This window comes from Trichechus manatus, unplaced genomic scaffold (genome assembly GCF_000243295.1).
Source record: "Trichechus manatus latirostris isolate Lorelei unplaced genomic scaffold, TriManLat1.0 scaffold00042, whole genome shotgun sequence".
Lineage (NCBI taxonomy): Eukaryota > Metazoa > Chordata > Mammalia > Sirenia > Trichechidae > Trichechus > Trichechus manatus.
Window position 1 is genome coordinate 6,380,409 of NW_004443978.1, and position 14,354 is coordinate 6,394,762.

At 40.4% G+C, this 14,354-nt stretch overlaps 1 protein-coding gene across 3 annotated transcripts in view; it reads right to left on the bottom strand.

Moving 5' to 3' along the window:
* KIZ (kizuna centrosomal protein) overlaps positions 1–14,354 on the bottom strand; it is a 176,680-nt gene that overhangs the window by 48,501 nt on the left and 113,825 nt on the right. For all 3 annotated transcript variants that reach the window (XR_002824100.1, XM_012555584.2, XM_023731397.1), the window contains one exon: positions 11,254–11,401. Coding sequence is in view for 2 of the 3 variants with exons in the window: in XM_012555584.2 (XP_012411038.1) it covers positions 11,254–11,401 (148 nt within the window). In the remaining variant the exon portion in view is untranslated. The remainder of the gene's footprint in view (positions 1–11,253; positions 11,402–14,354) is intronic.

Genomic DNA, 14,354 nt, shown 5'->3' on the forward strand with positions numbered 1-14,354 from the left:
ATATTGCCACTCCTGCTCTTTTTTGAGTGTTGTTTGCTTGATATATTTTTTTCCATCCTTTGAGTTTTAGTTTGTTTGCGTCTTTAAGTCTAAGGTGTGTCTCTTGTAGGCAGCATATAGATGGATAGTGTTTTTTAATCCACTCTGCCACTCTCTGTCTCTTTATTGGTGAGCTTAGCCCATTTACATTCAGCATAATTATTGATAGGTATGCATTTACTGCTGTGATTTTGATGTCTTTTTTTGTGTGTTGTTGACAGTTTCTTTGTTGCACTTAATTTTCTGTGCTGAGTCATTTTTCTTTTTGTATTTTCTTTTCATCTTTTTCATTGTTGTTGATTTTGTATCTGCTGACTCTTTATGTTTTTTTTGTTTTTCATTTTGATGTGTAGGATTGTTAGTTTCCTTTGTGGTTACCGTAATATTTACCCCCATTTTGTAAGTTTAAAACAATCTTTTATTTATTTATATTGCCTTGACTTTCTCTCCATATGAAAGATCTATGACTACATTTTTTAGTCCCCCTTTTTTGTTTTAACGTTGTCATCTTTTACATACTGACGTCTCTGTTTCCCTATTTTCAGTGTTTTAACTTTGATTTATTTTTGTGACTTCCCTATCTGGGTTTGTACCTAGTTGCTCTGTTCTGTGTTCTAGTCTTGGGTTGTTATCTGATGTTAGTGATTTTCTAACCAGAGGACTCCCTTTAGCATTTCTTATCATTTTGGTGTGGTTTTTGCAAATTCCCTAAACTTCTGTTTATCTGGAAATGTCCTAATTTCACCATCTTATTTGAGTGATAGTTTTGCTGGATCTATAACTGTTGGCTGGCATTTTTCTCCTTCAAGGCTTTACATATGTCATCCCTACTTCTGGCCCAGAGGACAGGGAAATTGATGAAGCCGGCCCCAGGACCTGCGCAGAGCGGGGAGTGAGCAGGTAAATGTGAGAGAGGTTCTTCCTAAAGAGCAGGGAGGCAGCAGGTAAATGTGAGAGAGGTTCTTCCTAAACGGGGTGTTGTCTGACCCGCGCAGTAGGTTAAACGCACGTACTTATCTTTTGCCAACCGAACACTACTTTCACTGGCTCTGGAGGCCTGAGCAGACTCTCGGCCGCTCGGTGTCTCCCAACGTGGAAAACGCGTCCCAAATGCCTGCCTCATTGTGCATGCCGGCCAATCCGCCCGCAGAGCACTGGCTCCTGGTCAGGTCCGGCAACTCCTCACTGCTTCTGAACCATCTCTCCCTCCCCCTGCCACTCAGTCTGATTCCTCAACTTTGCCTTTGATGTTCAGGGCTCCTCGACTGTCATATATAATCGATTCACTTGTTTTTTCGAGTCCTTGTTGTAAGAGGGACCACTGGAAGTGCCTGACTACTCCGTTGTCTTGGCATCACCTCTGCTAGAATTTTTGCCTAATTCCAGTTTCAGTATCAATCCTGCTATGTCTAGAGCCCCAAGAGTCACCTAGGCTGGCTCTTAGTTTATACTCAGAAGCTTATCAATTGTGATATTCAAACGTATAAACAGATGGGTGAAGATATTAATGGAAAAGATTTGTATCTAAAACACCATTAAGAAAAACAAAAGGTAAAAATCAAATTGTTAAAAATATTACAACAAATTATACAAATTTATATAGAAAGAGTACTTACAAGTCAACAAGGAAAATATTACTTACCTAATAGAAAAATGAACAAAGAACATGAACTGGCAAATTATAAAAGAAGAAATACAAATGGATGAAAAATAGGTAGGAAAAAAGTTTGACCTCAATTGTAATAAAAAGGTCAGATGAACAAAAAAAAAATTGGATGTCTTTTTACCTCTCAAATTGGCAAAAGAAAAACAAACAAAACCCTGATAGTATTGTTTCATAAACAGCTCAGAGAAATGATATTTTCATCCATTACTGGTAAGTCCGATAGCCTTCCAGAATGAGATCAGGCAATTCACAGCAAACACTAAAACAATATGCATACCTTTTGATCTAATAACTCTACATGTAGGAATTCATTCTAAGGCACTATCATGGATGTTTGTAAAACTGACTGCACAGATGTACTTTGAAACTTTTTTTACTACAGGAAAAATTAGAACTCAGCTGTTCAATAGCAGGAACTAAAGAGGCAATGCAATATCACTCAGGGGCTGCTGAACAGCTCTTTGAGATGATGTGGAAGAGTATGTAATGATAAGGAAGGAAGTTCCCTAAACGACAGGTTATGTACACAAACAGTACAACCCATGTTTGTAAATATATTAAATATTAAAAACCATACACCACAATGTCAATAGGGTTATATATGGATAGTAGGATAATGGGCAACTTTCCTTTTCTTCTTGTTTGTCTTAATAGTCTAAGCTTTCTTTTCTGCTTGTTTTTTAAAGAAAACATATGCTAGCTCTAAAGGAATCCCAATTCTGTGATGGGTGGTACAAAGAGAAAATGAATGCGAAAGCATTTTGTGAAATTAAACTCCCTTCTACATGTAACCCAGTGCTATTAATACAGATACAGTAAAGCAACAGAATTAAAAACCACCGATGCTGACAACAGCAGACTGTATTTCCCTCTAATACACAGATTTAATTGACTCTTCCTCAAGAACCTTCCTCTTGGACACCAGGAATAATTTTTCATTGTTTAAAGAGAAATGAGCACTTTAGTTATATCTAGTTATAGCAGAGGAAGGCGAGGTTCTCTATGGAGCAATTAAAAGAAAGAGGAAAGTATTTGTAGGAGTCAGCAAACAAGTATTCAAGAGATAAGAACAAGAAAACAGTCCATCATTTTAGTGAGAAAGGTGAAGAGTTTCTATGACCAATCACATGTCTTTCTGGTGAATAAAATCGAGGTGTGTGGCAGGGGAGGAGGGGAGCAGGGCTCAATCAGCTCTCTGAGTAAGGCCAGCAAATGCTGCTCTGCTGGGCCTGGAGAAGTTCTCGACCACAGAAATAGACATCACTTGGACAAAAAGGAACACTACGGAACTTTGCGTATTAATGGTAAGCACCCAACTCATCTTTTTACACATACAGTAATGACAAGTTTTTCTGACTTAAAAGCATGCTGCTCAATTATGTAATTACCTAACAGATTACTCAGGCGCTGTGGATCTTATCTGGTCTCAAGGGGACATAATCCAGGTTTCTGCAGCTTTAATGATGTATTTACTCAAGCGACAGGATTGACTCCAGCTGACAGCATAGGGACCCACAGGTAAACATCATTTATATGTGGCTGTTTAATTAGCCATTTACCCAAGAGATGAAAGTAAATATTACTGAGTTTCATCAGACTCTTAACCCAGTAATTTCTAGCAGCACTTTCTTAAATTTTGAAAAATCTTTACTTTCAAGATTTTGTCTAAAGAGAGATATTTAACCCATAGTATTTACTAAATGTGTACGTTGTTTCAATACACAAAAAAACTCGAAAGTATTTTATTTCGCTAATCACTAAATGGAGGCCCGGTGTCTAGTGGTTAAGAACTCGGCTGCTACCCAAAAGGTCAGCAGTTCGGATCAACGAGCCGCTCCTCGGAAACCCTATGGGAGAGTTCTACTCTGTCCTATAGGGTCGCTATGAGTCAGAAATGATTCGATGGCAGTGGGTTTCGTTTTTTGTTTTTAATCACTAAAGGACGATGTGTGAACCTAAACAGTCCTAGTACCCACAAAAGCATTTTGTTCTGAAGTTCACAAGGCTTGCCTTGCCCGTACCATGTCGGTGACATTTTTCTCTGAGGCTGTGCACTTCTGCAGTCACAACCTAGTCGTCTGAGAAACCTCCTACTTATGTCCATTTTTAAGGTTAGATTTTGTCATTAATTTATTGGTAATTTTTATGATTAGATGAGATCACTAGGATTCAAAAGGGAACAAAAAGCCTAGTAGAGGAGGCAGGATATAATTTGTTTCATTAGTTGTTAGTTATACAGTACCCAATTAATACCGAAGTCATTATTTGAAAAATTATGAGTACACTGGCTGTTTTGAACTTGTAATATGTTTGCTAATACAAACATACTTTTATACGTTTTTAAAAAGGAGATGATTAGATAGCAAAAGGCAGTCACCAACACTTACCTCACCCCCAACACGGCCGAGATGTGATGTACTTGCAGTGGAAAAGAATGGAAACAATGTTTTCACAAAGCAGTACTTAAGAAAATAAAAATGAAACCTGAAAACAGAATCCTTCTTAAGGTCTACATTTATCAACATAGATGGCTCTAAAAGACAAAAGTTCTGGTCTTCTTAAAACACACTTTTAAAAATTCACACATACAGCATCACACCTCAAACAAAACAGAACGCTAGGTTGTATATGGAGTCACACATAACATAGTACATGAAAACAGGAGCAGGAAGAATACATAAAAGTCTATCTGACAGCTGCATGGGAGTGGTGAGAGGCCCACTGGGTTGTATCAGCATTTTCCTTCTGAAGAAGGAAAAGGAGAAGGGAGTTAGAGGAGAAAGAGGAGAGGGGAGAAAAGGGGGAGGGAAAGAGCAGGAGGAGGAAGAGAAGGCAGTGGGAGAAAGAGAGGAAAGGAGGAGGAAGAAGAAAGAGAGGGTGGGAGGGGGAGAGAGAGAGGATGAGGCAGTCTGAAACAAATGTAGTGCAACAGTAACAAATGTGAATTTGGGTTGCTGGGCATGGGATTGGTGGGTTCATTACATCACTGTATGTACATGTATTTGAAATGCCTAAAAAAAGTCCTTATAATCTATTTTAATTGAAGAGGTAAGAAAAGCGGGGCTTGGAGAGGATTGAGGTGCTCTGAAAAGGCTTGAGGGGTGATGGCAGAGTTCTGGATCATACAGAAACACAGGCATGTGATACAAGACAGTGGCAGTGAAACTTGCCTCCGGGAGGAGCACGTGTGGAATATTTGCACTATGTGCATGAAAAAATAAAAACTTAAAAAAAAAAAAATCAAAGCCAGAGCAGCCATCTAAGATACAACTATTAGTCTCTACTCATCCCGAGCAAAAGAGAAAGAAGGAAACCAAAGGCAAAAAGAAACCATCTACAGGACAAATACTCTATATGAATAACAGCCTCATTTACCCTGAGACCAGAAGAACTAGACGGTGCCCAGCTACCACTACTGACCTGTCTAATCAGGACCACAATAGATGGACACTGATAGAATGGCAGAAAAATGTGGAACAGAACCTCAAATTCCTAAAAAACAAAATAAAACCAGACCAACTGGACTAGATAAGACTAGAGGACTCCCCAAGACTACTGCCCTGAGATACTCTTCAAATCTTGAACCGAAACTAACCCTTGAGCTAGATGTAGCTAGATAACAAATTGACTAAAAAAATAATGAATATCACCTGTAAGTTCTGTGCTCTTTAAAACATCATGTATATGAGAGACTTTCGGGCAACATGGCGGTATAGGCAGAAGCACCACGCCGTCCCTCCACAGCAAAGATCCAAAAAAACTAAGCCAAACAGACAAAATGGCAATCCTGAAACTCTAAGCATCAGATGAAGAGATAAAGAACTCAGCTAAGCACTGCATGGAATAAGAAACTGACAGAGAACAGAGAGCGAGGAGAGATACATGCAGAGGTCCCCTATCAGCTAACACAACATGGATCCGCCATCTTGGACCCCAATCAGAGACCAGCAAACAGCAGGTACAAGAAAGTAGCTCCACGGAGCTTCCAGCAGGAGACAGAACAACCAGTAACTAGCAATATACTCTTTCCCACCCTCCTTCACTCACACTCGGCCTCCTCTGCTTCCTGTGGCCACAGTCTCTTGGCTGGGAAGCACCGGCTTCACACCGATGTCACCTGGATTCCACCCACCCGCACTGGCTGGCTCCCTAAGTGCCATTTTGTTGGCTGCTGGTGTTGCTTTCTTCCGCTCTATAGATTTCTTCCTTACCTCTCACCACCTTCCCCTCCCTTCTCTCAAATACCTGGCTCCGTGCACCATCTTTGCTTCTTCCTGAAAGGCTGTGAAACGCTGCTCGAATGTGAGACTACTTTCCGGCCCATGCTGCCATGCTGGTGGCATCCTGGGGCTTTTTTTTGTTTGTTTTCTTTTTCTTTTCTCGAATTGGGAGCCCGTTCTAGCCAGGCAGTACTATGCAGCTTGGGACCTACCCCCTCAGTTGGAGCAGACGTGCAGAGGGATCCCTGAGCACATTTCTGTCTTCTTGCTTTTTTTCCCATGGTTTCTTTTGGTTTTTTCTTGTTCTTTTTTTTAAATTTGTTTGTTTTGTTTTCTTTTCCCTCTTTCTCCCTTTTTGTCTTTCTTCATTACTCAGTTTCTTTTCTCTCTATACTTTCTTTCTCTTCCTGTCCTCTGAATACCTGGCGCCGAGTGACACCTCTACCCCTTCTAGCCAGGCTGCACTTCATGGCCTGAGAGCAACTTCCCCAGACCTCACAGCCACACTGGTGGGATCCCTGGGAGCTTTTCTTTTTGCTTTCTAATTTTTATTTATTCATTTTTTCCCTCTTTTTCTCCCTTTTTTTCCCCTCCATTTCATAGTCGCTCATCTCTCCACTCCAATGGGAAGCTCCCCTAGCACTCTTTTTTGTTTGTTTGTATGTTTTTGGCCCCTGTTCCTCTCTCCTATCTCCCATATCCATCTTAGCTCCACACACCACAATCTCCCTTCTCCATCCTGCCTACCTGCACTGTGTGCTGAACATCACACCACCAAGCAGCACGGCACAGCCTACCGGAACTTGCCCTCCACTGATTACTGGCCTGCCCTGGTGGCTGTAGTAAGTGCCACAAACAACCCATCCCGGCAACTCCTCTTCAGCTAGACCTGCCCTGCTGTTCCATATCTGAGCGATTGACCCTGCCAACTGGAGAAGGAGGTGAAAAATATTGTGCCCACAGATGAGCAAACAACAAAGAACACACAGCCCGCCTGCTCAGAGATAGCCAAATAAAACAATAGGATGAAACAAACAAATCTACAGTCAATAAATGAGAAAAATAACTACCAAATGCTCCCGAAGACAGCAGACAATATCAAAACATTTACAAAAACAGGACAGGATGGTTCCACTAGGCGTCCAAAATAAAACAACAGATGACTCTTTCCAGTAGAAGAAAAGGCACTAGAACTACCCGATAGGGAATTTAAATCTCTAATAGTCAGAGCTGTCCAAGAGTTGAAGCAAAAAGCAGACAAAAATGAGGAAAAAATAGACAAATTCATGGAAAAGGCAGACAAATTCATGGAAAATACCAACAAAAAGATGGAATAATTCAGGAAAATAATGCAGGAACAAAATGCCAAAATAAATTCACAACTAGAAATCATACAAAAACAACAATTAGAAATCCAAAAGATAAACAACAAGATTTCAGAAATAGTGTCACAGAAGAGCTGAGGAGCAGGTTTGAAATGGTGGAAGACAGGATCAGTGAAAGTGAAGACAAACACTTGGATACAACTCTGTTTGAGGAAAAATCAGAAAAAAGAAAGAAGAAAAATGAAGAGACCTGAGAATTATGTGGGATACAATCAAAAGCAAAAATGTACGAGTGATTGGAGTTCCAGAACAGGGGGAGACAACAGAAAACACAGAGAGGATCATTGAAGAACTGCTGACAGAAAACATCCCCAATATCATGAAAGATGAAAAGCTGGCCATCCAAGAAGCCCAACAAACCCCATACAGCACAGACCCCAAAAAGAAAATCACCAAGGCATATCATAATCACAACTCGCCAAAACCAAAGACAAAGAATCCTGAGAGCAGCTCAAGAAAAACAAAAAGTCACATACAGATGAGAAACAATAAGACTAAGCTCAGATTACCTGGCAGAAACCATGCAGGCAAGAAGGCAATGGGATGACATATATAAAACCTTGAAAGAAAAAAATTGCCAGCCAAGAATAATATATCCTGTAAAACTCTCACCCAAACATGATGGTGAAATTAGGTCATTTCCAGATAAACAGAAATTAAGGGACTGTGTAAAAACCAAACCAAACTTACAAGACTTATTGAAGGGACTCCTTCGATCTGAGAACAAACACCATCAGCTCACAGGCTGAATCTAGGATGTAGATCATACCAGCCAGAGACCAATCCAGTAAATGAACACTCAAGGACTATCCAAAACCAAAAGAAATACAACAGGGAATCAGAGCAGTTAATCTGTAAATGACAACAACATCAGAACAATAAAAGAGGGAATAAATGGTGTAGGTATAGAACCTTCTAATGGAGAGGAAGGCAAGGCAATACCAAGTAATAATAGATAAGTGGTAACTTTGGTGAAGGGTAAGACAGCACACAATACTGGGGAAGCCAGCACAACTTGTACAAGGAAAGGTCATGGAAGCTCCATAGACACATCCAAACTCCCTGAGGGACTGAATTGTTGGGCAGAGGGCTGTGGGGACCATGGTCTCAGGCAACATCTAGCTCAACTGGCATAACACAGTTTAGAAAGACAATGTTCTACATTCTACTTTAGTGAGTAGTGTCTGGGGTCTTAAAAGCCCGTGAGCAGCCACCTAAGATACCCCACTGGTCTCACCCCTTCGGGAGCAAGGGAGAGTGAAGAGAACAGAATACAAGGAAAAGATTGGTCCAAAGGACTAATGGACCACAGCTACCAAGGCCTCCAAAAGACTGAGTCCAGTACAGCTAGATGGTGCGTGGCTATCACCACTGACTGCTCTGACCAGGATCACAACAGAGGGTTCTGAACAGAGCTGGAGAAGGATGTAGAACAAAATTCTAACACACACAAAAAAGACAAGATTTACTGGCCTGACAGAGACTGAAAAAACCCCAAGAGTATGCCCCCGGACACCCTTTTAGCTCAGTGGTGAAGTCACTACCGAGGTTCACCGTTCAGCTGGGGACTGGACAGTCCCATAAAACAAAACGGGACTAAGGAGGCACAGCAGTCCAGGGACAATGACTAGAAGGCAGAAGAGGACAGGAAAGCTGGTGACAGGGAACCCAAGTTTGAGTAAGGACAGTGTTGACATGCTGTGGGGTTGTGGTTGTTAACCATTGTCATACGGCAATATGGGTACTGTTTAATGAGAAACTGTTTGTTCTGTAAACCTTCACCTAAAATACAATAACAAAATTAAAAAAAAAATCATGTACATGAGATTAAACGATCAACAATTACTTTGAAACAAAGATGAGAGTGTAAGGGCATAGGGAAACTAAATTAATGGAAACAAAACAGAACAGAAATAATGAGAAAGTTCACACATCATGAAGAATGTAACCAATGTCACCAAACAATCTGTGTAGGAACTGTTGAACAGGCACCTAAACTGCTGTGTAAACTTTCACCGAAAACATAATGTTATTTTAAAAAATCAAAGCCAGAAAACAGTGTATTACATATGTCATGGATTGAATTATGTCCCCCCAAAAATGTGTCTATCAGTTTGGCTGGGCCATTATTCCAGGTATCGTGTGATCTTCCCGTATGTTGTAAATCCTGCCTCTACGATGTTAATGAGGGAGGATGGGTGGCAGTTGTGTTAGTGAGGCAGGACTCAATCTACAAGATTGGACTATGTCCTGGGGCAATCTCTTGGGATAAAAAAGACATAAGTGAGCAGACAGATGAGGGGGACCTTATATCATCAAGAAAGCAGTGCCAGGAGCAGTGCGTCCTTTGGCCGGGGGTCCCTGTGCTGAGAAGCTCCTAGTCCAGGGGAACACTGATGAGAAGGCCAACAGAGAGAGAAAGCCTTCCCCTGGAGCTGACACCCTGAATTTGGACTTTTAGCCTACTTTACTGTAAGGGAATAAACTTCTCTTTGTTAAAACCATCCACTTGTGGTATTTCTTTTATAGCAGCACTAGATAACTAAGACAACATATAAGAATAAAAAATATATTTTGAAACAAGATGAATCCATAAGACATTGAACTTAAAAGAGAGACCATCTCTCTGAATATGGCTTCTCTCATGAATGATGGGTACTGGAATGGGAAAGCTCTAGATCTGGGCTTCTGTGTTCACCCCTTGTGCTTTCCTTGGGAATTTGTCCCATCAGTTCTTGTTCATCATCTTCAAACTCCCCCTCTGCACCTGCTCCTAACCGCTTGTCTGAACCACTGCGGTGTTCCCTCCTCCACTGTCTGTCCCAACCCAAACAGAAGGAATTCTCTAAGATACTGCAGAAATCATCTTATAGCCCTGTTCTAAAAGCTCAATGATTTCCAGAATCTATTAAATTAAAACACAAACTTCCTGGTATAGGGATAAAAACTCTGTGCAGCATAGCCCTGACTACCTCTTGGGCTTCATCTCATAACCACGGGGCACCCCCAGACCTGAGCCCTGCCCTGTAGCCCTGTTTCCGGGATATGTGTGAGGTTTCCCAGCCTGTTCTTTTGCCCACAACAGCCCTTTCCAGTTGCCCTTGCCCTTCACCCTGCACTCTTACCCACTGCCGTCAAGTCGATTTTGACTCATATCGACCCAAAAGGACAGAGTAGAACTGCCCACAGGGTTTTAACGGCTGTAATCTTTATGGAAGCAGAGTGCTACATCTTTCTCCCCGCAGGGCAGCTGGTGGGTTCAAACTGCCAACCTTTTGGTTAGCAGCCAAGTGCTCAACCACTGTGCCACCAGGGCTCTTAGCCTGTCAAAATCCTGTCAATCTTTTGATGGTCCCCTGGCATGCCTCTTCCCTCTCCTCCATCCCAAAGTCTGTCCTCATGGCTCCTCCAGATGGCTCACCGCCTTACCTGAAGGTCCATGTTCTTAGACATTTTCTTACTACGCTCATCCCACAATGCCAAATGACATCATTATTTCCAGAAGGAGGGGTCACATTTTATTTATCTCTTTTCTGGTACACTGGTACCAGTGTACAGTAACAGATTAATATATATTTGCTGAACTGACATGATATATAGTATTTTTAAAGTATGGAGTGGAGACAGAAAACCAAACTGTTACATGATGTTTATAAGTTCCTTAGAAAATGTTGTGGTAGATATGTTTAATTAGGTTAGCTCCAGGACCTGAATTAACAATGTCAGGAATTGGGATTCCTATACAAAACACGTTATTCAAAAAGCCTGAGATCAGAAAGTTAAAACAACAAAGCCCCCAAAACCAAATCTCACTTATCATTACTTTCCTTACCATTACCTTTTTTATTCAAATATGTTAATTATTCTTAAGAACACAACTATTACCTCAAATTAATAACTTCTACAACTTGAAACTTATTAAAAAAAAAAAAAAAAGACTAACCTTCATCCTCTGGTGCTCATTTCTTACTGTGGAAACTTCAAAGGGCTTAGCTATCTCTTCTGTGAGAGAACTATCTTGTTCGTTCAAGATAGTGACATGCTGACTCAATTGTGCCCTCAGTAAGTCTGAGTGTGGTGGTTGTTCAGATCTATAAGACAGAAACAGTGGACACAATACAAATTTATAATATTTGGTTACCAATGAGACATACATATTTTTAGAACCCAAGCCCAAACCTATTGTCAGTGAGTCGATTCCAACTCAGAGACCCTATAGGACAGAGTAGAACTGCCCCATAGGGTTTCCAAGGAGTGGCCGGTGGACTTGAACTGCCAACCTTTTGGTTAGCAGCCATACATATTTTTAAAGAGCTCCATAATCAAGTTACTAAAGATAGTGAATGCAGAAATGGCTGGAACCTAAGATATTCTAAACAAAGGGATTTTCCAGAGTCCAGGTATCTTCTTTTTTATTTTGAAATAATTTTAGACTCGCAAGAAGTTACAAAAATAGTACAGAGGATCCTGTGTACCCGCTACCTAGTACCCCCACTGATAAAATCTTCTATAACTACAGTACATTATTAAAAGCAGGAAACTTGACATTGATACAATACAATCAACTCAACTACAGCTCTCACTTTGATTTCACCAGTTTTTACACACACTCATTTGTGTATGTCTGTGTAGCCACATGAAATTTACCACAAGTCTAGTTATCCTAATCCAAGAGAACACAATGATTAAAGCTAGATTTTAGGGAGCCCTAGTTGGAATCGACTCGACAGCAATGGGTTTTGTTTTTAAACATATTCTGTATTCTCTTGGTTTTTATCTGTCCTGTGGATCAAATAATGAGATATATAATTGATACTTTTGTGTTTTTACAATTTTATATGCTGAAAGAGTTGCTGTCCTTTAAAACATGTATAACCAAGACTGCTGGAATTTGCTGGACACCAGCAAGGGCCCTGTAACAGCACAGGCAAGCTATCTTATCTTGGAAGCTCACCTGTCCCCCCATGCCATCCATGGTAACAAACCATTCTTCATATACTGGGTGTGATTAAAAAAAAAAAAATCCTCAACAATAACAGATATTGTTTGGATGTTTCTAAAATTTAATACCTATGTAAGTGATCTTTGATATCTACCTTTAAAATAAGCATATTTTCCACCTAATAGTCATTCTGTGTTGCCTGCTGCACTTCACTGTTTGTATGGCTAGTGCCCAAGTGATTCTTTATCCTAGTTATTTGGTTTGCAGTTAGAATTCCATGGCATAAGGTAAGTTTCACTGCTGGACGAACATGCTTAGCCTTGTCAGCACACTTGAACCACCTGGGAGCTTTGCAAAATTCTATAGAATATCTAAATGTCTGCTGAAATTGGTCTGGGGTGTGGCCAGGCCAGCAGGATTTTTTAAGGCTTGTAGAGCGATTTTAGGCATGGTCAGGCTCCTCATAAATGCTGTTGAGAGAAATAGATCACATTTCTATCTTAACAACAGTTTCTTTCTTATACTTTTACTATGGCCTACTTATAATTAAAAAATAAACTAGTAGGAAAAAGTTACAAAGTAATCCTATGTTTCTGCCTGGACTGTGCTATCTAGATACTAAAAGGAACTAGGGCCTCTTTGAGAAATGCCCTATTTCAGGTCTGGGGCAGGAAATGTACAAGATGAGTTCTGAACATCTGGTCATACCAGAAAGTAAGGAAGCTATCAAAGATCACTAAGTTGTGTCGAAACGACTCAGAGGCCACCCTGAAGGGAATCCCACTGGCCAAAGATGGGGGCAACTGCAGTAACAAAAAGAATAATGACTGCAATGCATGGCAACATGGCAAATACATAAAAATCTATGAGTTCATTTAAAAAAATAACAAATAATAATAAAAAATAAATTTAAAAAAAACCTTTGGAGGTTGCCAGGATAACTCGTTATTCTGAACATTGATAAATAAAGGGATAGAATCAAGCGTTTATCCTGCCTTTGCGGTTAAAAAAAAAAATGCATTTCAGAGTTACCAAGTAACTGGTGAGGAAAAGTTCTTCCAATTAATAAATGCAGAAGAAATGATTGAATTAGAAAAGTGACCATCTTGTAAGTCCACATTAATGAATGAACCTAGAATTGACCATAATTTTCTGAAGATTGCGCCTGAATCCAAAGATCAGTCTTTACATTACTAACAATGGGATGATCACATATCATGTGCTTCCTGAGGAGATGTCGTTAAGAAGTACCAGCACCACCTATGAAGTTGTCTTGCCAAGATAACTGGCCTAGAATGTAATCACATCTGGATCTAACCACCAGTTTACAGGCAATAAAGGAAAGAGAGGAACTGGTTAAACAAAACTCAAGGATATAATCAGCCAAATCCAGAAGGTGAATTCTCCAAGACAAATGAGCCAACTTCTTCAACAAATCAATATGGTATGAAAAATGAAGGGAGAGAATATTATAAAATTAAAAGAAATTTAGAACACCAGAGGCAGAGCAAGACGGTGGCATAAGCAGTTACACTTTCTTGTCCTCCCACAAGAAAACAAACAACAAAAAAAAACACAAGCAGAAGTTGGTAGAATCAATCAATAATCTGAGAACTCTGGCAATCAGTCAGAGGTTCACAGCATCTAAGCAAATGCTGAATCAAGAAAAAAGGTGACATATACATGGAAGGAGAGCTTTGGATTTTCACCTGTCCATACCATACTACCCCCTCCCTGGCTCAGTGTGGCTGGCTGCAGTGGCTAACACACCCAGACAGGGATCCTGGTCTTAAAGCAGTGACAGCCAACACTCTCAGGTAGGTAGCCTGGTGTTAAAGAGGCAACAGCCCACTTTCCCAAAGAGGGAGACTGCTGATAAAGGTGTGACAGCCAGCACTCTGAGACAAGCAGCCTGGTCTTAAATTAGTGACAGCTGCACTCCCAGAAGAATTGACCTCCAGAGTTACTGCATTATAATAGTCTAATCTCCTGGTTTCAACAAAAAAATCACAAGGCATACACTGAAGTAAAAAAGGATGTCCCATGTAAAAGAATAAAATAAAGGGACAGAACCTGCCCCTGAGGAAGAATAGATAATGGAC